This window comes from Heptranchias perlo, chromosome 36, assembly GCF_035084215.1.
Source record: "Heptranchias perlo isolate sHepPer1 chromosome 36, sHepPer1.hap1, whole genome shotgun sequence".
NCBI classification, from domain to species: domain Eukaryota; kingdom Metazoa; phylum Chordata; class Chondrichthyes; order Hexanchiformes; family Hexanchidae; genus Heptranchias; species Heptranchias perlo.
In genome coordinates, this window is record NC_090360.1 from 2,550,757 (window position 1) to 2,577,900 (window position 27,144).

Here is a 27,144-nt window from a genome sequence, read left to right on the forward strand (position 1 = left end):
CTAGAGATCGCTGTTACCACAATTCATCACATTCGCAACTAACTAGCAATGTACCCCAAGATTCTTTTGTATGTGTAACAAAATACGAGACTTTGAAGTGTGATGGACATACGCCAGGACGAGACTTAGGCAGAAATCTAGATAAATAGCAAGACCTGGCCACTGATTTCCTAAGAAATGGACAGAAATCTGGGAGCCCCAGATAATAAAACAGGATTTGACTTATTCAGTCACCGTAAAATATCAATCCTATGGTGAATTATCTGTCAGGTTTTAAACTGGAGTAGGGATCAGAACAAAAAATAAAGGGAGAGCAATATAAGCATGGGAGATACTTGAAAATGGAAGGCATCGTTGTCAAGTCCGATCTTGTGTTCGCCCAATACCCGTATTTGTGTCCTTCTAACAATTGTTGCCCCATTGCTGTCCCAGCAGAGATTAGCTAATTCAGCACAGATGAAGGGTCTAACCTGGGATTATTCTGTTTTGTATGCTTTAGTTACACAATGGACAGTACATTTATTTGTTCACTAACAATGGAGCCCATTAAATCATTTTTTTAAGGACAGTGAGAAGACAATGGTTTCATTCTGTTGGGAGTTAACATTGGCAGAAATTGGTGCATGCTCCATGAAGCAGAGTTGTTTTGTGCTGTAAAGAAGAAAGAAATACTTGCATTTATACAGAGCATTTCACAACTTCAGGACGTCCCAAAGCGCCTCACAGCCAAAGAAGTACTTTTGAATTGTAGCCATTGTTGTAATGTAGGAAACGCGGCAGCCAATTTGCACACAGCAAGGTCCTAAAAACAGCAATGAGATAAATGACCAGATAATCTGTTTTAGTGATGTTGATTGAAGGATAAATATTTACCAGGACACTGGGAAGAGGTGAGAGTGCGATCACTGAGCCAAGGCTGACAATTAGTCACAAGGCATTCGATAAGTTCAGTGCAGAGATTCTCTGGCTGCTGCACATTTTGTTACTTACCTAGAAAAAAAAGCAGCACAGGTTTCTTCTTTTTAAAATTACATGAATAATCACCAAGAGTGACTGTTGTAGCAAAGATGGAATGATTGTAACTGAAAGACTGCGATACAGTGAAGAGCAGTTTGAAAGGTTGCCATAATTGGATGTGATTGTGTTCACCCTGTGATGTGTTACCTCAGTATATCGTTGCATCAACAGCCTGAACCACACGGTGATGGAGGTGATCTTTCTGCCCGTTTCTCCCATCTGCAAAGTCAGCAAGATCATAAATGAAAGGGCTAAAACACAGAGAGATGGAGCAAAAGGAAAGGCAAGTCAGGCTGCTTTGTGGATAAGAACAGCAGTGACAGAAGCCACACAGTCGGCAGTTCTCTGAGCTGTGGAATAATGGACAAGGAGACAAAAGGGAAAAAAATGAAACCAATCTCTTATTTGAAAGAATGAGCTCCATTCTCTGCCTCATCAGGTTGTGAAGCTGAAATCAATCTGAATTTTCATATTGAGAGTGACCATATCCTGTCACCTGACGAAGGGGGAAGCCTCCGAAAGCTTGTGAATTTAAAATAAAATTGCTGGACTATAACTTGGTGTTGTAAAATTGTTTACAATTGTCATGGAACTGGAAGGAATGGTTTTTAAAGGCACAAAGACCCAGAGGATAAATCACCCAGGGTTGGTCTTGCTCACCTCCTGGTTGCTGGTTCCAGAGGAGAATTCGCAGACACCAGGGGTGGCTCTCCCTCCCTCACCCTACCCCCTCTGCTGCCTTGGTTGCATGTGAGGAGATCTGAACACGTTTGGATTAAGTTTTATATTTATATTCTAAATAAATATGATAAAGCATGACTTCAGATAGATCGCTGTAATTCTGTCTGACAATTCACCTGAGTCAGTAATTCATTCTGACAGACGTTCTTTGTAAAATAAGCAATTTTAGGCTTGAATAGAATTTGATTAGATAATGTTCCCGAGATCGGTTGAGAATTCTAGACACGAGTTCTTCATAAAAAGTGCTTAAAATTCCCTGTATTGTTGGTAATCAAGTCATTCAATGAGGTGAAAGGCATCACTGCAGTGCTGGTGTGTGACAAAAACTCACAGCTCTCTCGGACTCCTCCTCCTCAGAAAAAGTTTCCATGAAGACAATTAATTCCTCTTTTGCTTCTTCAAGCTGATGTATTGGTATATTTTTTTGCTAAGCTCCTGAACCTACTTTGCAGTAATGTGCATTGCTCCCATCCCCTCCATGCACTATTTTTGGAAGTGGAGGGGATGGCTGTGCTGGAATGGTTTTATTTTTACCCAGTGCAACATGGTGTAACATTCCATAACTCATGACTGACATTGTGTGCATCCATAGGCAGACATCATATATAGATCGGGATAGATCACTGCAGGGGAGAGGGGGAGGGCAGGGGAATGGGGGAAAGAGGGTGGGTTCCTCAGGGCGGGGCGGGGTCCTCGGGCCTGAGCGGAGCGTGGGGAGGGTGGGGCGTAGCAAGAAACCCCTGTGGCGAGTTTTTTTTAGTTAATCTGATGTTGCGGCGTCAATGACACGCTCAGCATCAGCAGTGGGTCAGTGGGCAGCACTCTCGCCTGAGTCAGAAGTCATGGGTTCAAGTCCCACTCCAGAGACCTGAGCACCAAATCCAGGCCGACGCTCCCAGTGCTATACTGAGGGAGTGCTGCACTATCGGAGGTGCCGTCATTCAGATGAGATGTTAAACCGGGGCCCCATCTGCCCTCTCAGGTGGACATTAACGATCCCATGGCACTATTTGAAGAAGAGCAGGGGTGTTCTCCCTTATTCCCAATATTTATCCCTGAACCAACATCATTAAAACAGATTATTATCTGGTCATTATCACATTGCTGTTTGTGGGACCTTGCTATGTTTAAATTGGCTGCTGCGTTTCCTATATTAGAACAGTGACTACACTTCAAAGTACTTCATTGGCTGTAAAGCGCTTTAAGATGTCCTGAGGTCATAAAAGGCACTAAATAAATGCAAGTTCTTTCTACATACTTTGAGCTCTGAATAATTTGTTAACCTAGATTTCGTTATCAAGTGTTGATTGATCAGTTGTGCCTTTCCAGCATGTTCTGTTTTTATTTAAGATATATTTATATTTATTGTGGTTACATGAAGTTTAGCTCTCAGACAGTAGACGGAAGTGTATAGCAATTGGGTGTATCTTAATTTGGGATTTTATTTTTGAGAGTGCTCCCAAAGATTTCAGGAAACTTTGAGCTGATAAGTCATAAAATATTAATAATTGCCTGGAAAATTACACTTTTATTATCGTGGAATGTTTATTGCGTTAATAACAGATTCCCTCACCTGTTATTTCAATTGGGGCATTAAACCATTTAAAATAACCATTTGTGCAGTAGCATCTCAGTGTGTGACATTGAAAGCACGATGATGTGGAACTTTAGGGAGGCTCCGAGTGAGGTGTTTTTAAAAAATTCATTCTCGAGATATGAGCATCGCTGGCAAGGTCGACATTTATTGCTCATCCCTATTGCCCTTGAGAAGGTGATGAGCCTTGTCCTTGAACCGCTGCAGTCCATGTGGTGAAGGTTCTCCCTCAGTTGGAGAGGGAATTCCAGGATTTTGACCCAGCGACGATGAAGGAACGGCCGATATATGTCCAAGTTGGGATAGTGTGTTACCAGGAGGGGAATGTGGTGTTCCCGTGCACCTGCTGCCCTTGTTCTTTGAGGTGATAGAGGATAAAGGCTGGGGACATTTTAAAGTTCATGTTAATGACAAAGGATATGTTCCATTCACAGAATACCATGCTCTTATCTGCAGCTGAGAATAGAGCAGGAGCTGGAGCCAGACTCATGACTGTAGATAAGAGTAAAGCAATCGACAAATGAAACTTCAATTCAGTTAGCTTTTGTCATCTAAATGGGACCATAAAGTTTGCACTTTCAGCTGATGTGCTAAAAAAAAAAGGTCTTTGACTTTGCTTGCACAGCTTTTTTAAAAGTTGCACTGAGTGTTCTTTATGTCTGTCGGGCAATTATATATTTTACACTAAACCCAAATCAGACCTGTGAGAAATTGTATATTGCAATAGGCTTTCACCCAGTGTTTTCCTTCTCCTTTCCTGAAGATGCCGATTCTAGCTGGGGTTCCGGTTCCATAGCAGCCAGTATCTCATCCAAATGGCTGCTTTTTGTGTGTGAGCCTAGGCACTGAGTGTTGGTAGTTTATTCAACTACAGGAGCCATCACAGGACTGCAAAATCCTGTCCTTACAGCCGGAGGAGAGATCCCATGAATCGAGGTTCTTGCATGTGATCAAACCCAAGACAACCTCTCCCCCCTCACCCACCCCCAATAAAAATTGAAAGTGAGGAAAAGAGAAAGGGAAGGAAATAGAACAGCAAGAAAAACTAGTCGAAAAAAATCACCAAAATATGTAAGCCGATGAAAATAGAACGTGACTTTTAAAGAACACTTATGGTAGGTGTTCCATGTGTGAGATTAAACATCTCTCAGTACTCACCAGGGAATGGCATATACACATTCCAGATAAGTTAGTGCTTTAAATAAAGTGCATGCGGGGAGATAATACATGTTAAGTGTTGGACATGCGCAGTGACCGGGATGTGTGGTCTGAATGGAATGCCACCTGTCACTGAGCTGCCGGCTATTTTTGGATACTGAGGTAATTAGGGATTTGCCTTCAGTCCTCGACCCGGCAAAGCTGCAGAGCAGAATCGCAGAGGCATGTGTTCATATGTCGGATGCAAAGAGCTGTGGAATTTGTAACTGCATCGATCACTCCACGATTCAGCTGAGCAGACATGACAGATATAACTGCTTTTAGGGTTGGATTATGAGGCGAGACTACATAAACCAGACTTGTATTCCCTGGAAAATAGTAGGTTAAGGGGTGATCTGATTGAGTTTTTTAAGATTTTGAAAAGAATTAATAGGGGAGATAGAAGAGAAACTTTTTCCGCTGACAGGGGGGCTCTAGGACTCGGGGACATAACCTTAAAATCGAAGCCAGGCCATTCAGGATAGAAGTTAGGAAATACTTCTTCACGCAAAGGGTGGTCGAAGTGTGGAACTCTCTCCCACAAAAAGCAGTAGTTGCCAGCTCAATTAATCATTTTAAATCTGAGATCGATAGATTTTTGCTAGCCAAGGGTATTATGGGATATGGAGCCAAGGCGGGTGGATAGAGTTAAGATACAGATCAGCACTTGAATAGTGGATCAGGCTTGAGGGGCTGAATGGCCTACTCCTGTTCCTATGTTCCTGAATTCCTTTGTTTTAGATCTCACATCCTGTATGATATTTTACATTAACTTTTTATATTACTGTTATTAAAGAAGAAATAAAAAAGCACCTTGATTCTGAGCCATGGAGCAATTTGTTGAAAGAAATCATATCGTAACTGTTCCCTCCTGCTGCTTTTGTGCTCTGTTTCTTTCTATATTTGTCTCACAGCTATATAAACATTGTCAGATAGTTGTACGAATCGAAATACAAAGGCTTGAAAGTGGTTACTGTCATTTAGTTATTGGAAAATAACTTGATTTGTGCAAATGATTGTAACATAACAAAGAATGGAACAAGAAAAGCCATTTGGCCCGTAAGCCAGCTCACTCGATGAGTTCCCAATCTCAGACAGGAGGCACTCGGTATTGACGAGCCAATCTCCTACAGCGAGGGCAGGAAACTCAACCGCCCATCACCTTGAATCACTCAGGCACGTCCTAGAAGACCATTTCATAATCACAGTGACACAGGCCTGAGGTAGGTTATCAGTCTCCCCTCCTAGATACCCGCCATGGGATGTACAAACTGTTATTTCCACCTGTACTAACTTCCTTGTTACATCCTTGCTAATGTTACATATTTCTTCAATCATCAGGATTTCCCTTCAATGGCCATATCCTTTACTGTGATAGTCATTTCTCACCTGCGTGGTCTTTTTCACGTTGTATTATCTTCTTCCAAAGCTCCGTCTCAGTAGTGGGCACCAATATCAAAAGCTCTGTTGCAGATCACCACATTTTGTCTGTGTGTCTTGCACCAGAAAAGTCCTCTTGTTTCTGGGACAGTCAGGGCCATGAAAAGTGCTTTATGTTTCACAAAAGCATTGCACACGCCACAATTGGATTGGGCTTCACAGGGTTAAATTATGTGGACAGGTTGCATAAATGTGGCTTTTATTCCCTTGAGTATGGAAGATTGAGAGTTGATCTGATCGAGGTGTTTATAACGTTAAAAGGTTTTGATGGGGTAGATAGAGAGAAATTATTTCCTCTGATGGGGGAGTCAAGAACAAGGGGGCATAATGTTAAAATTAGAGCCAGGGCATTTTGGAGAAAAATCAGAAAGCACTTTTTCACACAACGAGTGGTAGAAATCTAGAACTCTCTCCCCCAAAAGGGCTGTGGATGCTGGGGGACAATTGGAGCTTTCAAGACTGAAATTGATGGAATTTTGATGGGTAAGGGTATCAAGGGATAGGAAGCAAAGGCGGGGAAATGGAGTTGAGATGCAGATCAGCCATGCTGTAATTGAATGGCGGAACAGGCTCGAACATAAGAACAGAAGTAGGCCATTTTGCCCTTTGAGTCTGTTCCGCCATACAGTGAGATCATGGCTGATCTATGACCTAACTCCATACATCCGCCTTAGCCCCATATCCCTTAATACCTTTGGTTAACAAAAATCTATCAATCTCAGATTTAAAATTAACAATTGAGCTAGCATCAACTGCCATTTGCGGAAGAGAGTTCCAAACTTCTACCACTATTTGCATGTTGAAGTATTTCCTAACTTCACTCCTGAAAGTCCTGGCTCTAATTTTTAGGCTATGTCCCTGAGTCCCTAAACTCCCCAACCCCCTTAATATCTTGAAAACTTCGATCAAATCATCCCTTAATGTTCTAAATTCCAGAGAATACAATCCCAGTTTGTGTAATCTCTCCTCATAATTTAACCCTTGGAGTCCAGGTATCATTCTAGTAAATCTACGCTGCACTCCCTCCGAGGCCAATATATCCTTCCTAAGGTGCGGTGTCCAGAACGCAATACAGTACTCCAGGTGTGGTCTAACCAGGGCTTAGTATAGCTGTAGCATAACTTCTACCCCCTTGTATTCTAGTCCTCTAGATATAAAGGCCAGCATCCCATTAGCCTTTTTGATTATTTTATGTACCTGTCCATGACCCCAAGTCTCTTTGGACCTCCACTGTTTCGAGTTATTCACTGTTTAGAAAGTACTCTGATCTATCCTTTCTAGTGGGTGACCTCACACTTGCCTACATTGAAATCCAGTTGCCACAGTTTTGCCCATTCACTTAATCTATTAATATCTCTGTAATTTGATGCTTCCATCTACAATGCTGCCCACCTTTGTGTCATTGGTAAACTTGAACATGTGACTCTCTATCCCATCATCTAAGTCATTAATAAATTCAGTGAATAGTTGAGGCCCCAAGACAGATCCCTGTGGGACACCATTAGTCACCAGTGGAGGGGCTGAATGGCTTACTCCTGTTCCTATGTTACTATTCACACACTTCTGACATTTGTACCAGTTTAAGTGGCTGAGTAGTTGCTTGAGAAGCGTGGAAGGGTTATTACTGGAAGTGTCTGCACCATTAACTTTTTTTGCCATTTAAACATCCCATGGCACTATTTCGAAGACGAGCAGGGGAGTTCTCCCCGGTGTCTTGGCCAACATTCATCCTTCAACCAACATCACTAGAACAGATGATTTAGACATTTATCTCACTGCTGTTTGTGGGATCTTGCTGTGCGCAAATTGGCAGCCACCAAATTAGCAGCTACATTATAACAGTGACTGAACTTCAACAGTACTTCATTGGCTGTAAAACGCTTTGGGACGTCCCAAGGTCATGAAAGGCGCTATAGAAATGCAAGTCAGTCTGTCTGTATACAGTAATGCTGCACCCCGGTAACAGCAAGGGCCACTGTCGAATAAATCTCCATCTTCAGCAGGCAGATTCCACTGCAGATTTCCATTATTTCACTTTGAAACATTTTCTCTGTTTGTCCAAATTAAAGTAGGAAGCGTTTTCTTAATTCTGCAGAGGTTAATTTTTGGTTTAATGTGAGGCAATGGTTATGTTTTCTGCGTTTGATTTGTTCAGTATTGCTAACTCTGTTTCTTGAGTTAATGAACGCTAAAATTCTTCCATGTCAAATCTCCTGTGTTCTTCACTCGGAATAATATTTACCCCCTCACTGGAGGGAGAGTTAACCTGAGTTACTCGTGATCCTTCTCATACCAAAATCCTCAATATCCATTGAACGCATTTAAGCAGCAACTGCAGAGGTGAACAACACTTTAGAGAGGGGAATTCAACAGAAACTATAGCACAGTGGGGGTGGGATTGATTTTGGGCGATAGTGAATGGGAAGCTCGATTTTCAACCGAAAAAAATCAGGCCGAGTGTAAAACAGGCGGCCGATTCGCTATCGTCTGTTTTGCGCCACATCCCAGAATCAATTTCACCCCCAGTAGCAGGGAGGAGAAGCCCATTTCACTGACTGGGATCGGTTGACGTGGTGCTGAGGGGCAGATACTATTTAGATCACTCGGGGTGCACAACACAAAGGCCAGGCGGCAAGGTGGTTCCCCCAGGAGGAAAGTTGGGTCCCCAACCCGTGAATTTGGTGCACAAGTTGCTGGGAGCAGTTACAAACACCAGTCACCTCCTTGCACCTCATCCATTCTTCATGTTTGACCTTAGGCAGAGAGAACGGACAGACTATTCAGCAATCAAAGGCATCACAGTCTTGTCCTGACCCAATTATCGATGTCATGGGTCATTGGGTACCACTCGGGGTTGGGAACAGCGCCTGATTTCCCTGTTCCTAGCCCAGGAGCTGAGTGGGTCCTCTTGCTTTTTATAACCAGTTACCTGAGATCAGGTAACTCAACCTGACTGAGATTTCGACAAAACCTCCCAACCGGTATTACTCAGGTAAAGGCAGCAATTAGCCCTCAGAATCAAAACCCTTCTTCACACTGATCTATCCACAGCGACTTTGTCCAATTATTTTTTTTGAATTAATACTTTTTATAACCGTTAGCATAAGTTTGCCCGGACTTTTGCTGGTGTCTCTGGGTTGTGTTTATAATGTAATGTATCACCGGGAGACCCTGGGGGAAGCTGTGGCATCTGAAGACTATAAAAGAGTTTCCTTTCTACCCGGGAAGCTTGAGTGGATTCAAGTCTGCCTTTAAAGATGCCATGATGTGGAGATGCCGGTGATGGACTGGGGTTGACAATTGTAAACAATTTTACAACACCAAGTTATAGTCCAAGTTATAGTTAAAGATGCCGGCACTGACTTAGCTCAGAATGGACGGACTCTGAATACAGCTACCAATCGATTTTTGAAGGAAAGATCATGTAAAAGCGAATGGAATTGTTCATTGTGTAATATTGACTCCCCCAGCTGAGTATTAGTGTCGAGTGCTAACGTTTCCTCGGTGGGATCCAGCTCCGTCTCGAACGAATGAGTTTATTCATATTGTGTTTAGTTGGACTTGCAAGCTATCATTTTGATTTTATTTCTACAATCAAAACTTCAGCAACTTTTTGTAAAATGCACAAGAAACTTATTCATTCCATTTATGTGGAGGAAACAAAAAGATTGTATCAATGAATTTAACGCATCGATGCGCTCCCTAATATTGGGGACTCAATTCACTTGACGTGTTAATGTGTTATTCCAGCTCCGGAAGCGCGGCAAAGCAAGTCGAGCTGGACTGTGTGAAAATGATGTCCTGTTATCCATCAACGGGAGATCTTGCAGCGGGATATCACACGCAGATGCCATGCACATCATAGACTCCTCCGATGGGACTCTGCACATCTGGGTCAAAAGGTACTAAATAAGAACTATGAATATTGCATAAACTTGGTTTGTATTCCCTTGAGTTTAGATGGTTGAGGGGTGATCCAATTAAGGTCTTTTAAAGTGTTAATAGGATTTGATAGGGTAGATGCAGAGAAACGATTTCCTCTGATGGGGGAATCCAGAACAAGAGGGCATAATGTTAACATTAGAGCCCCAGGCCATTCAGGAGTGAAATCAGGAAGTGCTTTTTAACACAAAGGTTGTGGAAATCTGCAACTCTTTCCCTCAAAAGGCTGTGGATTCTGGGGATCAATTGGAGCTTTCAAGGCTGAAACTGGTCGATTTTCGTTGGGTAAGGGTATCGAAGGCGTTAAGGTACAGATCAGCCAATGATCTGACAGACTCGGGGGGCTGAATGGCCCCCCTCCTGTTCCTAATACTCTCCATTCTATCCCAGATTCTGAACCCACAGATCTGAAGCAGTAAATGGACCCTTGTTGTTGAACCCAATTAGCCTCAGAAGTAATGTACTGAATCATACTCGTGTTTATTGGGAGATTTAGACTCAAGGAGGAATATTCCTCGTTCACCTCCCTGCAGTAGAGAACAAAACTCCAACACTGACTTGTAGCAGGTCTGATTCGAACCTGTTCAGCTTCAGTTGCCTTTGAAAATCTCAGGAAGGCCTTTTTTTCCCAACAGAGAGTACATGAGACGTCTTTGTGATGGGTTGTCCCCAGGGTTAGATAGCCATACAGGACTACTGCTTATCCACTGTATTAGGGTTAAAAAAATCATTGGGAAAAATTTAAGAACGGGAATCCATTTTCCCTCTTAATTTTAAAGCTTGTAATCTTCCATTTATTTTGAATTATTCTCCTTTGATTATCATCCCGTGCAGTTCACATATGAGAATTTGAAAAATGAAAAGTTTGGTCACTGTCCTTTAAACTGCTTGCAAATCCCATCAACCCCCATGTTGGATTGATGTGATGGAGAATAACAGTCCTGAGCGACCATTCAGCCTGTTACCCCAGGCCTGTGTTCGCACTTAAAAGCCAACGGGTACGGTCGTGTTGTGCTTATGTTGCTGGACCAGAGAAAAAGGGTTCAAATCACATCATGGCAGTTTGAGAATTTGGATTCAGTTTCAAAAACCTGGAAATAAAAAGCTGGTATCAGAACCAATTGGTTCACTAATATTCTTCAGGGAAGGAAACCTGCTGTCTGGGCCTATATGTGACTTCAGTCCCACACCAATGTGATGGATTCTTAACTGCCCTCTGAAGTGACCTAGCAAGCCCCTCGGCTGTATCAAACCACTATCAGAGGTTCAAGAAGGAGGCCTACCATCACCTTCTCAAGGCAACTATCGATGGGCAATAAATGCTGGCCTTGCCAGCGACACCCACATCCCGAGAATTAATTAAATTTTAAAAACTCCATCGGCCTAATTAATTTCCAAAGATGTTTTAAACACTGTAAAGTTGTGTTGCATATTGATTTATCTCGAATGAAGTTCCCTCTTTGGACCCTCCCTTCCCCTAGGGGTTAATGTCCCTGGTATAACCCATGCTGGTCAGGTATCTGTGCTCAGTTGGTTGATCTCAACCAAGATCCTCGATGGGGCAATACAATTGGGCCTCAGTGCCTCCAGACGAGAGAGGTGAAATATCAGTCATGGTTCCTGCTCTTGGTCACCATTCCTGTTTTCTGGCTGGAAAGTGTACATGTGTGTTGTACTGGAATGAAGGCGGGGTGGTGAATATCCTGCTCACACTCACTGACCAGGTTCACACACCAATGACGGCCATTTGGTTGAGGTATGCAAGTGCATTTTCTACCCCTTTGGAACAGTGGAGCTGATGGGTGGGAATGAAGGTGCTCATCTCTCTCTCTCCCTCCACCCCCCCCCTCTGCTCCCCTAGCCTCTCCACACACCCCAGTTCACACATTATAATTGAAAAACATTAACCTAATTTGGCTTGGGGGAGAAAGAACAATCACTTTGGGACTTGTTAAACGACTGTAACATGAGCCCCATGTACATTGCCTGTAAGATACCAGTAAACCCTGTGGGAGGAGATCCATCTTTAGGTCAATTGTTCCAGTTGCCACGTTTCTGATCCCAGTAACTTGAATCTACTTCTAGAGTTTCCTGCAGTCCGGCATCTGGCAGCTTTCAATCTCAGGCCAGCCTGGGTACCTCCCCCTGTGCCAGGAGCCAAGAGTCTTCAAAAGCCCATCTCCAAGCCCCCGAGCCCTCCAGTATGACCCAGAACCTCCACACAGCCCTGCCCACCTTGAGGAGCCCAGAACCGGAGCCAGAGAGCAGACGACACCGGGGGCAGGTGGAGAGCTACACGTCGCCCCCGGACAGCGAGGCTTATTACGGGGAGACCGACAGCGACGCCGACTATTTCAGCAGCGAGAAGCAGCGGAGGCAGAAGAAGAAATGTCCCGGCTCTTCCCCCCGCCAGAGCCTCAAGAACCCCTTAAAAAGCTCGGCTGACGAGGCTTCCGAGCAAAGCGAGTACGACAGCGCACCCGAGCACCCCCGGCCGGACAACCGAGCCCCTCCAGCCCGCAGCGAATGCAAGCTGACCCCCCAAGGACCTTCGACCTTCTCGCCCACCGCCCAACTGGACTCTGCATCTCAACACCCGCTGGACCACCCAAGCCTCCCCCCAGGCGTGGTCCCCAGGAGCAGGGAGGTCATGTTTCAGCCCAGGAGGGTGGAAGCCAAGATTAACATCTGGCAGCCCAAGGTGGAGATGGCTTCCTACCCCAAAACCTCCCAACCCAACTCCCACTACTCCAACACCCCCCAGCCCAACTCCCACTACTCCAACACCCCCCAGCCCAACTCCCACTACCCCAACACCCCCCAGCCCAACTCCCACTATCCCAACACCCCCCAACCCAACTCCCACTACCCCAACACCCCCCAACCCAACTCCCACTACTCCAACACCCCCCAACCCAACTCCCACTACCCCAACACCCCCCAACCCAACTCCCACTACCCCAACACCCCTCACCCCAATACCTGGTCAACCCAACCCTGCGCGGAGAACAGCACCAACCAACAGGGCATCCTGGGCACGTCGGAGGCAGACAGCGGGTTTCAGGAGGTACCTGCCCACGTTGGCTCACCTGAGCAGAAAATGCTGCCTACTGCCACCAAACCCAACCTGAGAGACACGCAATTGGTCCCCATGATAGGACCGGTGCAGAATCCAGTCGATGAAGTCCTGACAACCACTTACAAAGAGAAGGCCAAACAAGCCAGTAAGTTTTATTTACCTTCTAACGGAACTTTAAATGATTTAAAAGCTGCGATCTTGGTCTGGTGCTCTGGACTCCCTTGATTGGTTCAATGTGCTGCTATTTGAGGGAATGTGAGATCATGTAAATTTAAGGGATGTGAACTCAGCTCTGGGAATAGTGCTGTCAGCTGTTGTCTGTTATATGATAGGCAGAGGTATCTCATTGTCAGCTGAGACAAGACTTTAAACCCAGTTGTTTAAATACACCAACCGACTCCGATAGCTGCTAGACAGTGACGTTTTTTTCCTATCTGGCTATTTTTAGGTAATGTGATCCTTTAAGCTGTTGGAATAAAGCAAAATTCTAATGTGTTGTTTCAAAACTAAACAGTACTACAAGAAGTAAAAGAAAGAACTTGGATTTCTATCGCCTTTCACAGCCTCAGGACGTCCCAAACGCTTTACAGCCAATGAAATATTTTTGAAGTGCAGTCACTGTTGTAATGTAGGAATGGCGGCAGCCAATTTGCGCACAGCAAGATCCCACAAACAGAAATGAGATAATGACCAGATAATTTGTTGTTTAGGTGTTGGTTGAGGGATAAATATTTGACTTTGAGAAGGGTGATATATATTTCAGTTAAATCTAAATGTGCCTGGTCCTTCACATAAAGTGATAAACCTTTAACGCAGCAAAACCCGCCAAATGCCATTTACAGAAAGAGAGCAGGGGGAGTTTGGGGAGAAGGTTCGGTGACTGAGGTGAAGGGCTTCAGGAGTGGAGTTCTGGGGTGTGATGACTGAAGGCTCCCCCAGATATGTGTGTGTGTGTTGGGGGGGAGGGAGGGAGGGGTGCAGAGGGAAGGGAATGTGGGGACCACCAGAGTCGGACGATCAAAGGGTGTTCACTGGGGTGAAGGGTGGAGGAGGTTGTCGAGTTAGAGTGGGGAGAGGCCGTGGACAGAGTTGCAGCCAAAGCGGGCGATTTTGTCTAACTCTTGTGAACTGCTGACGACCATAACCTATTTAAACATCCAGCATTTAAAATTAAACCTGCCATGAATTCCATATAGATACAAGAGCTGCCGATTTATATTGGTTACTGCAGCCGGTGTTTTCATCTTTCCCATCAGAAATTCAATTTATAGATCAAAACCGTTCAGTTTTTGACTCTTGTGTTTATTGGACTTTCGAAACAATGTTTTCTTGCTTATCCGAGAGTTAAGGGTATAAAAAGTATTTAATTTGATGACATCTCTGTCAGGGACCTTGACGCAACTCATTGTTTCATACTTGTGCCAATCACCACAAAGTTTATTTTGAAAGTTTTTTATTTAAATAAATCTATTGAAGGTCGGTCTTAACTCACACAGATGCCATTACCCATCACGCAACGTTTTGGTATGTAGCCGGGTAAAAATAGTCAAACTGAGAGAAGTTTTGTCCGTCCTATTGTCTGGTCTGACAAGGGGCGTAAAAGGCGATAGAGAGATAGGGAGAGGTCGAGTTTTGGTCTCACTCCAGCCTGTGACAGAGTCCAATCTCTATATGGAAGTGAAAGGCACAGATTAACAGCCCAAGGATTTACAGAATGCAGAAATCACAAACTCCGGGACCAGAAAAGAATACCAACAACCATCACATTTATGCAGGTATTTGAATATATATATATTTAAAGTCATTGCTTATTTTCCTACAGATATCCTTACAATGAACTGATGTATTATGTGTATAACTTGAATTTATGCAACTGAAATTGGTATCATCGGTAAATCCAGGATAAGACCAAAGGTCAGAATTTCAACACAATGTGATTTAATTCAACGTGTTTTAAATCAATGTGGAAAATTCAATTTATTCTTGTACAAACTTGACGGCAGATGCAGACACTTGAAGGGTTTTCTGCTTTTGTATAACTTATTCATTGAAAGCTGATAGGCAGATAGTTTAAAACTGTAAATCAGGCTGTAGGTATTTGCTTTTCAACTCAATTATATATGAAACATATTAAAACACCACATTAAGATTCCAAATGTTCACTCTGTGTGTGTGTGTGTAGTAACCCTTCATATTACACAGCCAGTGTGGAAGTATTGTGCACTCACCATGTAAGAAATAATTACTTTTATAAAATGTAGAATACAACATGTTTGTCATTTCTAATTCTTCTGGTGCAAATTTCTCAGTGAGAATGCAAAAAATAAAAATCTGGTTTTATATTTATTTTCTGCCCCAGGACATGTTATTGATGCAGAATACTGGAGCCAGTGATACTTTCAGTGATGTGGGCCACCCAATCTTGCCCACTGGTGGGGTGAGGAGGAGATTCCCTGTAGCCGCTGTGTGTCATGAATTATAATAATTATAATGGGGTGTTTATAAATGAGTCTTTGATTTCACTGCACTCAGGACAAAGGGAATCTTCCCCTATGTAAACACTTGTCTTTTTCTGTGCCAGAAGGGATGAGGCATCCATCAAAGATATACTATCAAAGTACCTTCTGTCTAAACATTGTAACTGTTCTGATGAAATAGAGATGGAGCCTCTACTGACAGTATATCATCCACGTGTTGTTCCTTGTGGCTTTTTATACCTATGTTTTAGAAAGACCAACTCATGGGATTGCTAGAAAAATGAAACAAGAAAATCATAAAATGGGCAAGTGAAGATTAATGCGATTAAGAGTTCCTGCATTTTTTGTATCACTTCAGTACACGTTATAAAAAAATAAAGTTGCATGAACCTGTACTGCATGGAAAGGTTTCAAAACCTTTGTGCTCCTGTACATATTAATAGTTAATAGACACGATTGTCAATCCCAAAGATATCAGCACCTAACAGAATGACACACTGTGAGATTCATTGAGGCTGCTATGTTGCCCTTTCTCAGAAAGTAAAATTAGATTATCTCCTATGAGGTCATATGGAAAGATATCTGTAACATTTTAAAGCATCGAATCGGAGATTTTATCAGTGTGCTTGGGATACATGTGAGAAGCTGCTGGATTACACGGAATGCTGACTTATGATCAGTTTAGAAGATTAATTGGTTAATTTTTTAATGAAAAACAATTAATATTTGTTTCTCATCTGTCATCATTTTGTACAATTCAATTTATAACTAGCATTGGTTGTGAAAATCTTTATAATATGCCGTGGCTACTAGAGCAGGTCAGAAGCTGGGTATCTGCAGTGAATAGCTCACCTCCTGACTCCCCAAAGCCTTTCCACCATCTACAAGGCACATGTCAGGAGTGTGATGGAATACTCTCCACTTGCTTGGATGAGTGCAGCTCCAACAACACTCAAGCAGCTCAACGCCATCCAGGACAAAGCAGCCCGCTTGATTGGCACCCCATCCACCACCCTAAACATTCACTCCCTCCACCACCGGTGCACCGTGGCTGCAGTGTGCACCATCCACAGGATGCACTGCAGCAACTCGCCAAGGCTTCTTCGACAGCACCTCCCAAATCCGTGATCTCCACCACCTAGCAGTGCAAGGGCAGCAGGTGCATGGGTACAGCACCACCTGCACATTCCCCTCCAAGTCACATACCATCCTGACTTGGAAATATATCACCATTCCTTCATCGTTGCTGGGTCAAAATCCTGGAGCTCCCAACCCAACAACATTGTGGGAGAACCTTCACCACACGGACTGCAGCGGTTCAAGAAGAAGGCCCACCACCACCTTCTCAAGGAGCAACTGGGGATGAGCAATAAATGCCGGCCTCGCCAGTGATGCCCACATCTCAAGAATGAAGATAAAAAATAACACTTGTCGATCTCCCACGGCATTTCATACAGGGAGTCAAGACCAAGTGTTGTCCTCAGGTGAAGCAGAGTTAGAGGGCAGGGGATAATTGGACCACAAGTAATTCAGTCCCCATTTTAAAGTCCTTTTATATTTTCTTTATAAATTCCTCTGTCCACATTTATAATGAGAGTTGCCAAAGTAAACTTGTCATGAGGTAATTGCACCCTCCTGCCAATGGTGGCACTGCAGCGCCTCCACTGGGGGAATGTCTAATTGCAGCCTGACCAGGTTCACCATCAGCAGTTTCCATTCTGAATGGGGACAAAGGAATTATAATGGGGGAAATTCACAGGCAGCTCATACAGATGTAAGATTTTGAATATAGTGTATATATATATATATATATAAGTTCTGCCTCTGGCACTCTTCCATCGGAGTCCAAAATAAAAATAAAGAGCTAATTATTTTTATTCGTTCATGGGATGTGGGCATCGCTGGCGAGGCCGGCATTTATTGCCCATCCCTAATTGCCCTTGAGAAGGTGGTGGTGAGCCGCCTTCTTGAACCACTGCAGTCCGTGTGGTGAAGGTTCTCCCACAGTGCTGTGAGGGAGGGAGTTCCAGGATTTTGACCCAGTGACGATGAAGGAACGGCGATATATTTCATGATGCATTCTTCAGACATAAATATACATCCAATTACAGCTGGCCAGTAATTGTCTCAAGATTTACAAGCAGCTAGAACGAGGTAGATTTGCCCATTAACACCACTTCATCAACACAGTACTTGAACTGTGACTTTAAAGGGATAGGCCAGGTTAAATATTATAACAACAACAACTCGCATTTATATAGCGCCTTTAACCGAGTAAAACATCCAAGGCACTTCACAGGAGTGTTATCAAACAGACAATGAGCCACATGAGATATTAGGACAGGTGACCAAAAACCTTGGTCAAAAAGGTAGGTTTCAAGGAGCATCTTAAAGGAGGAGAGAGAGGTGGAGAGGTTTAGGGAGGGAATTCCAGAGCTTAGGGCCCAGGCAGCTGAAGGCATGGCCGCCAATGGTGGAGCGAATAAAATTGGGGATGCGCAAGAGGCCAGAATTGAAGGAGTGCAGAGATCTTGGAGGGATGAAGGGCTGGAGGAGCTTACAGAAATAGGGAGGAGTGAGGCTATGGAGGGATTTGAAAATAAGGATGAGAATTTTAAAATCACATTGGGACTGATTCTGTCCTCATCTGAGGTCCACCAATGCACAATTTCGATAGAGGGTTGGGGACTCGGAATAGTATCCTAGTCACTCTCCTCCCTCTGTATCCCAGACACTAAGGGCAATTTGTCTAAGTCCTTGGCCGAGGTCAGTTAATGCAGCACAGGTCACAGATGGAACGAGGGATTGTCCTGGTCTGTCTGGCTTACATTATGATGATTACATGATTCATTTCCTCAGCCAGTTATCAGTGGAGCTAAAAATGTTGCTTAGCCGTTGATTGTGTGCAGTGGGCTCACCTTTCTCTTGCAATACTCACAAGTTATGTTCATTTTGTTCTAAATGACAGGACAATGATGCAAAGAAATGGGTTAACTCAATTGAGGGACATTTTGTATAAACATGCCAGGACTTTGAATAATTAATCTTTTCGGTGCTGAATACAGGTTGACGATTCAGAGTGAAGTACTTCCTGTGTGTACAGTGACAGTTATGATGCACTCCTGGTTTCAGGTGTGATGAGGATTGGTGATAGTGATAACCACCATCAGGTCCTGCAGTATCAACCCAGCTTCAGAAGAGTGCTTCACTCAACAGTTCATGGTCTTTGGTCATATTAGAAGACTTGCATTTTTATAGCTCCTTTCTACCATCTCTAAGTGCTTTACAGCCAATTAAATACTTTTGAAGTGAAATGTCATCACTGTTGTAATGTAGGAAACACATCAGCCAATTTGCAGACAGTAAGGTCCCACAAACAGCAATGACCAGATCATCTGGTTTAATGATAAATATTGGCCACGACACCAGGGAGACCTCTCCTGCTCTTGTGCAAAGTAGTGCCATGGGATCTTTTACGTCCATCTGAGAGAGCAGACAGGGCCTTGGTTTAACACCTCATCTGAAAGACGGCACCTCTGACAGTGCAGCACTCCTTCAGTACTGCACAGGGAGAGTCAGCCTAGATTTTGTGCTCAAGTCTCTGAAGTGGAGTTTGAACTCACAACCTTCTGACTGAGAAGCAAGAGTACCACCCACTGAGCCACGGCTGAACTCCAGGCCAGAATTGCTGCTGGACACTAGTAACAAAGGAGCCTTGACTTTCTTTCAAGCTGGTGCTTTGTTTCCCTCTAATGTTAATTATCCAAAAAAGGCAGGAGCTTGTTTCAATCCTATGTATTGGTTTCTTCACAATTCTAGTTCAGACCGTGCCCACCACAGGTGAAAGGCAGTGTTCGATCGCAGCACCCTGCCACATGTCTGTACAAAAGACATTTGATTTAGTTTAACCTTTTCTTATTGGGTGGTTTCCAGTTCTCACAATAATCTGTGAGCTAAGATTTTTTTCTGACTGTCGCAAACACCAATAGTGACTTTGGGAATTGCAGTTGTTTTGAACAAGGGAGGATGAGGAAAATTCACTCAGGTGGCCAGGGATATTTTTGTTTACCTTTGAATCTAAGTCGCGTTATTCTCTTGTGTTTAAAGTATTGTTTGGACTTTCAGAAGGTGTGCTGTTTTTTTGTGTGTGTTCTGTTTGAATGAGCAATAATTTGTGACGATCTTTGTGTTCTGACATTACAGAGCTCCACCGGAGTGAAAGTGTGCAAGAGAAACAAGTGAAGGAAGCCAGGACAAAATGCAAGACCATTGCATCTCTCCTCACCTCTGCACCCAACCCTCACTCGAAGGGGGTTCTTATGTTTAAGAAACGGCGTCAAAGGGCAAAGAAATACACCCTCGTTAGTTATGGAAGTGTAGATGAGGAGAAACAGAACGTAGATGAAGACGGAGAGCTGTTACCGACCAGCGAGTCTGAATTTGATGAAGAGGCATTTTCCGACGCAAGAAGCTTAACGAATCAGTCAACAGGATCAGACTGGGACAGTTCTTACCTGGACATGGAAAAACCTAAATCTGAGGCACAAGGTTTAACTGAAACCAAGGGTAAGGGTGTGATGTTATTTGAACACCAGAGACAAAGAGCAGGGGAGTATGTGGTGGAGGAGCCTCCAGCTCCGAGACAACACAATCCACCGTCAATGAAACCAAAATCAGAGGCTGAAGTGAGGAACTACAGTGTGATGAATGGAGAGAGTACCTGGTCCAGAAGTTCGAATGTGTACGGTGGGACTCCAGGCTCTGATACTTTGAACAATTACGCAGAAATAAACATGGCACCAGGAGTGCGTGGGGAGCCCAGTTTACAGGCAGTAAGACCGAGTGAAGAGCATCATTCTCAGCACTTTGTACAAGGTCCCTCCTGCCCGACCGGTGTGGGAAACAGGACCGCACGACCATTCACTCCGGGGTTTGTGCGAAGCCAGGGCACACCGATCTACTCTGTCTCTGCTCCAGTTTTATTCAGGCCAAGTGCAGCAAATGCAGCTCCTCCAGCGCCCTGGGAACACGCGACTGGACAAAACAAACTTGCAGCAACTTTCTCTCCACCGTCAGCGGTGGTTTGCAGACCGAACGCCGCCACTCAACCTGTGACAGCAAAGAAAGCTGGAGAGCCAAAGAAACTGGGGGCTCCTTATTCACCATCATCCGCAGTGATGTCACCGCCACCCGCAGTGATGTCACCGCCACCCGCAGTGATGTCACCGCCACCCGCAGTGATGTCACCGCCACCCGCAGTGATGTCACCGCCACCCTCAATGAAGTCACCTCCACCCGCAGTGATGTCACCGCCACCCGCAGTGAAGTCACCGCCACCCGCAGTGAAGTCACCGCCACCCGCAGTGATGTCACCGCCACCCGCAGTGAAGTCACCGCCACCCGCAGTGATGTCACCGCCACCCGCAGTGATGTCACCGCCACCCGCAGTAACTCCACATTCTCCGCCTTTAGTCAATCTTCACCCTCCGCCTCCGGCTCCGCTCACCAGTACAGCCACTTTCCGCATTTCCTCCACTCTGCCGCCGCAGAGGGAGCTGGGCACCACCACTGGAACCACCGCCAATGCTCAGCCTCCCTCCATTGGCAGCACTTCATCAACGGCCTGGTCATCCAATCAGTTATCGGAGAACCTGGCTACAAGAGAACAAAGAATTTCAGTCCCAGCCTCTAAAACGGGCATCTTGCAGGAAGCTCGCAGGAGAAACACCAGGAAGCCAATGTTTACTAAGACTGAACAGGTGAAACATTCACCAAACCCCGAACTTCTTTCCATGGTACAAAACTTGGATGAAAAGAAGCCGGATCATTTGGGGACAGGATTTGAGTCAGGCCCAGAAGAAGACTTTTTGAGTCTCGGTGCAGAAGCTTCAAATTTTATGCAGTCCCAGGCGCGGAAGCTGAAAGTTCCCCCTCCCGTTGCACCGAAACCTTATTTAAAAACTCAGTTAATAGTCAATGGTTCTCCTCTTGTAAATGGAAACCCCACTTCAGGGACATTTCAACTGAAAGGAAAGGGTGCTGAGCTCTTTGCCAAAAGGCAAAGCCGTATGGATAAGTTTATTGTAGATTCGGTGCCGACCTACACTCAACCAAAAGTTCCATCTCCGACTCCTTCACTTCCCCCAACATGGAAATATTCTCCCAATATCCGAGCTCCACCTCCCATCGGTTACAACCCCATTTATTCCCCATCATACCCACCGGCAGCGAGCAAACTGCAAACAGCGACATCAGCCACCAAGACAGAGAGAAAGTGGAAGCCAGCAGGGAACCAAAAGGCAGGAATAAAAGCCATTGATTTCATCAGGCGCCAGCCGTACCAGTTAAACCCCGCCATGTTCAGCTTCAGTGAATCAAACGCTGGCACGCAGAGCTTATCAAGAAGCGCTCCATCCACTCAACTCGCCCAACAGTCCTTCACCTCAACAAAACAAGTTCCCGTAAAGACAACAAGAGCCTTTGAGATTAAACGCTTCTCAACTCCGGTACCGACAGTGACTCCCACGGTCATTGCCCCGAGATCCGCCACCACCCTCGCTGAACCCGTCTGGATGTCTGCGCCCACCTCCCCACCGCCGGCACTTCCCAAAATATCCGGTGCCAATTTGCCAGCTCCTTGGACGTCCAAACAAAACAGGAGGGCACCAGAAGGGAGCCAGGAAGTAACCTTTGAACCGACCGCGCTTCATTTGTCACCAAAAGAAGACATTCAACAGCAAAAGAAAACTCCGGTTCACGTCCCCAGACCGAGGTTCTCGGCGGTAACAAGCGGAGTGAGTACTCACACATGGAGACCTGGGTCAGTGTAGGAATCAAAATATGTTTGCGGCCACCTGGATTCTTAGTGAACAGGTGAAGGTTCTCTCCCATAAAGAGGACTCGTACCTTGAAAGGAAAGGACTTGAATTTTTATAGTGCCTTTTGCAACCTCAGGATGTCCCAAAGCGCTTCACAGCCAATGAAGTACTTTTTGAAGTGTAGTCACTGTTGTAATGTAGGAAACACGGCAGCCAATTTGTGCACAGCAAGATCCCACAAACAGCAATGAAATCAATGACCAGATCATGTGTTTTAGTGATGTTGGCTGAGGGATAAATGTTGGCCAGGACACCAGGAGAATTATCCTGTTCTTCTTCGAAATAGTGCCATGGAATCTTTCACATCCAGCTGAGGGGGCAGATGGGGCCTCAGTTTGACGTCTCACCCAAAAGTCAGCACCTCCGACAGTGCAGCACCCCCTCACTATTGCACTGGGAGTATCAGCCTGGATTGTAAACTCACGTTTCTAGAGTGGGGCTTGAACCGATAATCTTCTGACTCAGAGGCAAGTGTGTGACCCACTGAATCACGGCTGGTACCAAGGAATGGCAATAATAAATTTGAATAGTTTATTCCCAAACATGACCCCACACTCAGCGTTTGTCACCATATGCTGCTGTTTCATGGAGAAACACAGCTTATAAAGTTTTTTTTTGCATTACACGGGGTATAAAGCCTCTTTTCCTAAAATGCATCGGCGTGAGATGACCGTGATGGGATCTCTCTGTAAATTGTAATTATTTATTATAACCTTCCACAGGTTTCTGATTAATAAAACATTGTGAGCCAACCTTGAACAGAATTGAACATGATACAAATTCAGTGACATCATCCTTCCCATAGTACCTTATTGGCAGGACAGGAAGTATATCCTCCTGTTTTGCTATTGGCTGGATTTCTACCAATCACAGCATTGGTTCCCGAAGATCGCTTTTTGAAAGATCCGGTTTTAAGAATCCCTTCATCGACTGTGTGACATATAATAAATATATTTTAAATGTTAAAATTGAACTTGAGCACAGAAGTGCCAAAGGAATGCAAAAGGACTTCAAGATCAAACTCTTCTGGAGGAATTCTCGAACTTAAATTATTCCTGGCTGTTCGCCCCTAGTTTCAGCTCACAAAAAAAAGTTGTAATCCACGAGTTAAAAATGACCACACCAATATTTGTACACTCTTAACAATACAATTGGATTGTTATTATTGTCATGTAGCATATATTGGTGACAATGGTTTGGGGAAAAATATTCATAAGAAAAATTTCTTGGAGACCCAAAACAAAATCAGGATAAAATAATGACAGAAGTTGGTGTCTGGAGGTGCTGGGATTCTGGGGCAGGTGTCAGATCTACAAGAGCTAACTGTAGATAAACTGATTGTCCATTTGTTTCCAATGTCTAATCTTCCACTTGGGCAGCCAAAGTGGGGAAACTACAGTGACTGTATCGATGATGATTTGCCACCAGATACCATCACCGGCCTTTACAAGTCGAGTTGAACGTATATTTACGAATTGTGCGAATGACATTTAGCGCCGGAGGACAGTCACAAGGTCAAACTACTGCATTATTTTAACACATAGACAGGATATCCATTGAGGGCACCTTTGACATTGTCTAATTGGAACAAAGATCACCAATGGGCTATTGGCCATCCGGCCGGATCTAACACTGGACTGGTCAACAGTATAACGCAATTCAGATGTAAACATCAAAAGGACAGACATCATTTCATTGTGTAAAGTGGTTTGAGACATTTCAATGGGAAAAAAATTGCTAGATAAATACAAGTTGTATTCGAACCAAATGATTTATCCTGAATTAACTTCAGGAATGGCCTTAGTTTTGTTCAAATGCCAATTATCAACATCAACTGCAGATCTCGTTGGAAGATAATGAACTCGCTCTAAAAACCTTTTGCTTTCTGAGATGTCAAAAATAAGACAGGAGTGCGATGTTAACAGAGCCATTCTTAAATGAATGACATAAAACTGCTGATTATACTTTTTAATGTTCCTAGTGTAACAATTAAGATGAACAAGAAATATGTGGTTACAATGTAAGGCAATTAGTGGGAATGGACAGAAATGGTGATTGATTGGAAATGTCGGGAAGATTGGATCAGATGAAACATTGGAGGGTCTTGGTTTCTGTATGTGATGATGGAAGCAGAGTAAATGGAGGTACGGATTAGCTCAGTGATCTAATGCTGGTTTAAGCTGTGGTGTCTCTTATTGCAATGGTAAATAATTTGCAATATTTTCTTTATGATATGGTTATGATCTATTAACCAATCACCGAGCTTCTGGAGAATTAACACATATCGGAATTCAGCAGTGAAAATCTCAACTTTTATTTGCAGTTTCACACAAACCTCCCAAGTGCCTTTAATAATGATTGTTGCCTAAATATTGGTAGCCTCTGCTCTGGAAAAATATTTAGATTTTGAAATAGAAAGTGTCAAAATTATTTGTAATATTGATCCAAATCGAAGAGACTGTTACCTGGTTTTGGTGTGTAAAGCTGCTGCAATTTGTAAACTGAAATCTCGCACTTATTAACCCCTTCATCACAACAAGCCTGCATTCAGTTTTGAAGAAAATGCACTCAGGAGATTGGCGTTAACCCTTGTGTTTTGTTTGCACTGCTCTCCTCGTGTGTCCCAGGATCCACTCCGCACGTTAGTCTTTGCATAAAACACTCAACAATGGAAAGAGGGCAAAAATTTTACCAAATTATAAAACAATTCTCAATAATTACCAGACAAAAGCGCCTTTGCAGCCAATGAGAGTAGAGTGCTGGGAGGGTCTTTGGAGGCACAGATTGCCAGTGAGAGGAATGAGGTGCATTCCCCTTCTGTCAACTTTAAGGCACTTCACTGTGTGGGTACGATAAATGAAGCATTACGGCTTTGCACTTTACTGATATCTGATAGACGTGCTTTGTTTTTTATAGCTGTAGCGTTACTTTTTGCGAACTGTATGCGTTTATAACAGTTTTAATGTTCAAACTGTACTATGTATGCTGATGTAAAATAATAAAATGTGATTAATTGATACAATTGTGGGCTGCTCGGAGAGTGAAATGTTAGATGTGATCAGCATACTTGGGTCTTTGGAAGAGATTTTGAGATGGGGGTTGAGGTGGGTCAGCTGAGTCCGGCCGAAGTTGCTGGATTGATACCTGCTGAGGAGAGGGATTGCGGGGTCAAGAAATATTAAAAGACTCGTTCATTTTTTTCAGGGGAGATAGGGACGGAAATTTCAGTGGAAGATTTCCTCTGTGTAGCAAAATCGTGAACCTATTCTTCACAAACCGTTTTTTGTTTTGTTCTACATCACACACGGAGAAAATTTTCCCCGTAGCTTTCCTTAAAGGAAGGTTTGTTTTAATCATTCTCAGGATGTGGGATCAAAAGGCTGGAATTTATTGGCCATCCCTGATTGCCCCGAGAAGGTGGGCCATCTTCTTGAACCATTGAGTCATGGTTTGATACAACTGAGTGACTTGCTCGGCCATGTCAGAGGACAGTTAAGAGTCAACCATGTTGTTGTGGGACTGGAGTCATTTATAGGCTCAGACCAGGTAAAGACAGCAGGTTTCCCTCCATAAAGTTCATTCGTGACCCAGTTGGGTTTTTATGACAATCCAACAGCTTTGTCATCACTTTCATTAACACCAGCTTTTTAAAATTGAATTTAAACTCTTAAACTGCCCAAGGTGGGATTTGAAGTCATGTTCTCAGGATTACGAGTTTAGTAACCTGATCACTACACCACCGTAGCCTCGATCAGGTGAGGGTGGAGGGGTATTAACATGGGGGTAGAGCGAAAGTCCACGACAGAAGACTCGTACGTGGACTCTGTGTGGACGGATTGGCCGGGTCGTTCCAGTCATTCAGTGTTGTCAGCAATGAGGTGGCCTGGGGCACAGCACAGGCCAGTTAGTGCCTGCGAGTCTCTGAATAGTTGTCTGGGATTGCGAGGAAGACAGGAGGGGGGACCTGTACCACTCTGTCAACTCCTAGCAACTGGCACTATTCCTTCTGGCCTGGGAGCAAAGCGAAAGCAGAGATAAAATTTACTTCAACAAGGGACAGAATAAAATAAAAATAGGAACTACAAGCAAATCATGGAGGGAACTGAGATCTTATTTACAAAGCACATCATCAGGTTACCAATTGGGCAGTTGTAATGAATACTGTCGGAGGCTGCAGGCTTATCACTGAGGTGTGTGGAGCTGGTAATTCTGACCCTGGACAGCCTGACCTAAAGTGCTGGAAGTGCCATTTGAACTTGTTCTGTCTCAGCTCTCTGTGTTTTTCAGTCCGCATTCGGGCCAATAGAAGGAGCGCCATGTGACAGTGCCCTGTGTGACAGTGCCCTGTGTGACAGAGCACCATGTGACAGTGCCCTGTGTGACAGAATACCGAGCGATGGCACCGAGTGACAACACAGTGTTTCCTTTCACTGTGGGAGGTGGGTAATCGGCCGACAGGCAATCAGTCGCACATGGGCCATGGCTGCCGAGGGCGAGTGTAACACGTCGGGTGGAACCAGAAAGGTCACGGGCTAGAGCTGGTGCATGATGGTAGATGAGACCGGGGAGGGGGGAATGTGAATAATAAACACGTTTTTTTCAGAACGATACAATTAACACTTACTGGATTGACCTCCAGTGGGGGACTTGTGTCCGAGGGATGCAGGTGGTTCCCCCATGAAGAGTAAGTGGGCTCATTAGCCGAGGTTACAGCCCACCTAAAAGAAGGTACTCTGCAGATAAAAACCTTGAAGACGAGATACCACTACAGCTGTTCTT

The 27,144-nt window shown here is 44.2% G+C and overlaps 1 protein-coding gene across 1 annotated transcript in view; it reads left to right on the forward strand.

The window, feature by feature from the left end:
- Nucleotides 1-25,387, forward strand: part of LOC137304000 (synaptopodin 2-like protein) — a 37,049-nt gene extending 11,662 nt beyond the window's left edge. The window contains exons 2-4 of the mRNA XM_067972390.1: nucleotides 9,740-9,891; nucleotides 12,017-13,155; nucleotides 19,691-25,387. Coding sequence (XP_067828491.1) covers nucleotides 9,740-9,891; nucleotides 12,017-13,155; nucleotides 19,691-22,317 — 3,918 coding nt within the window. The 3' untranslated portion in view covers nucleotides 22,318-25,387. The remainder of the gene's footprint in view (nucleotides 1-9,739; nucleotides 9,892-12,016; nucleotides 13,156-19,690) is intronic.
- Nucleotides 25,388-27,144: the final 1,757 nt, after the last annotated feature.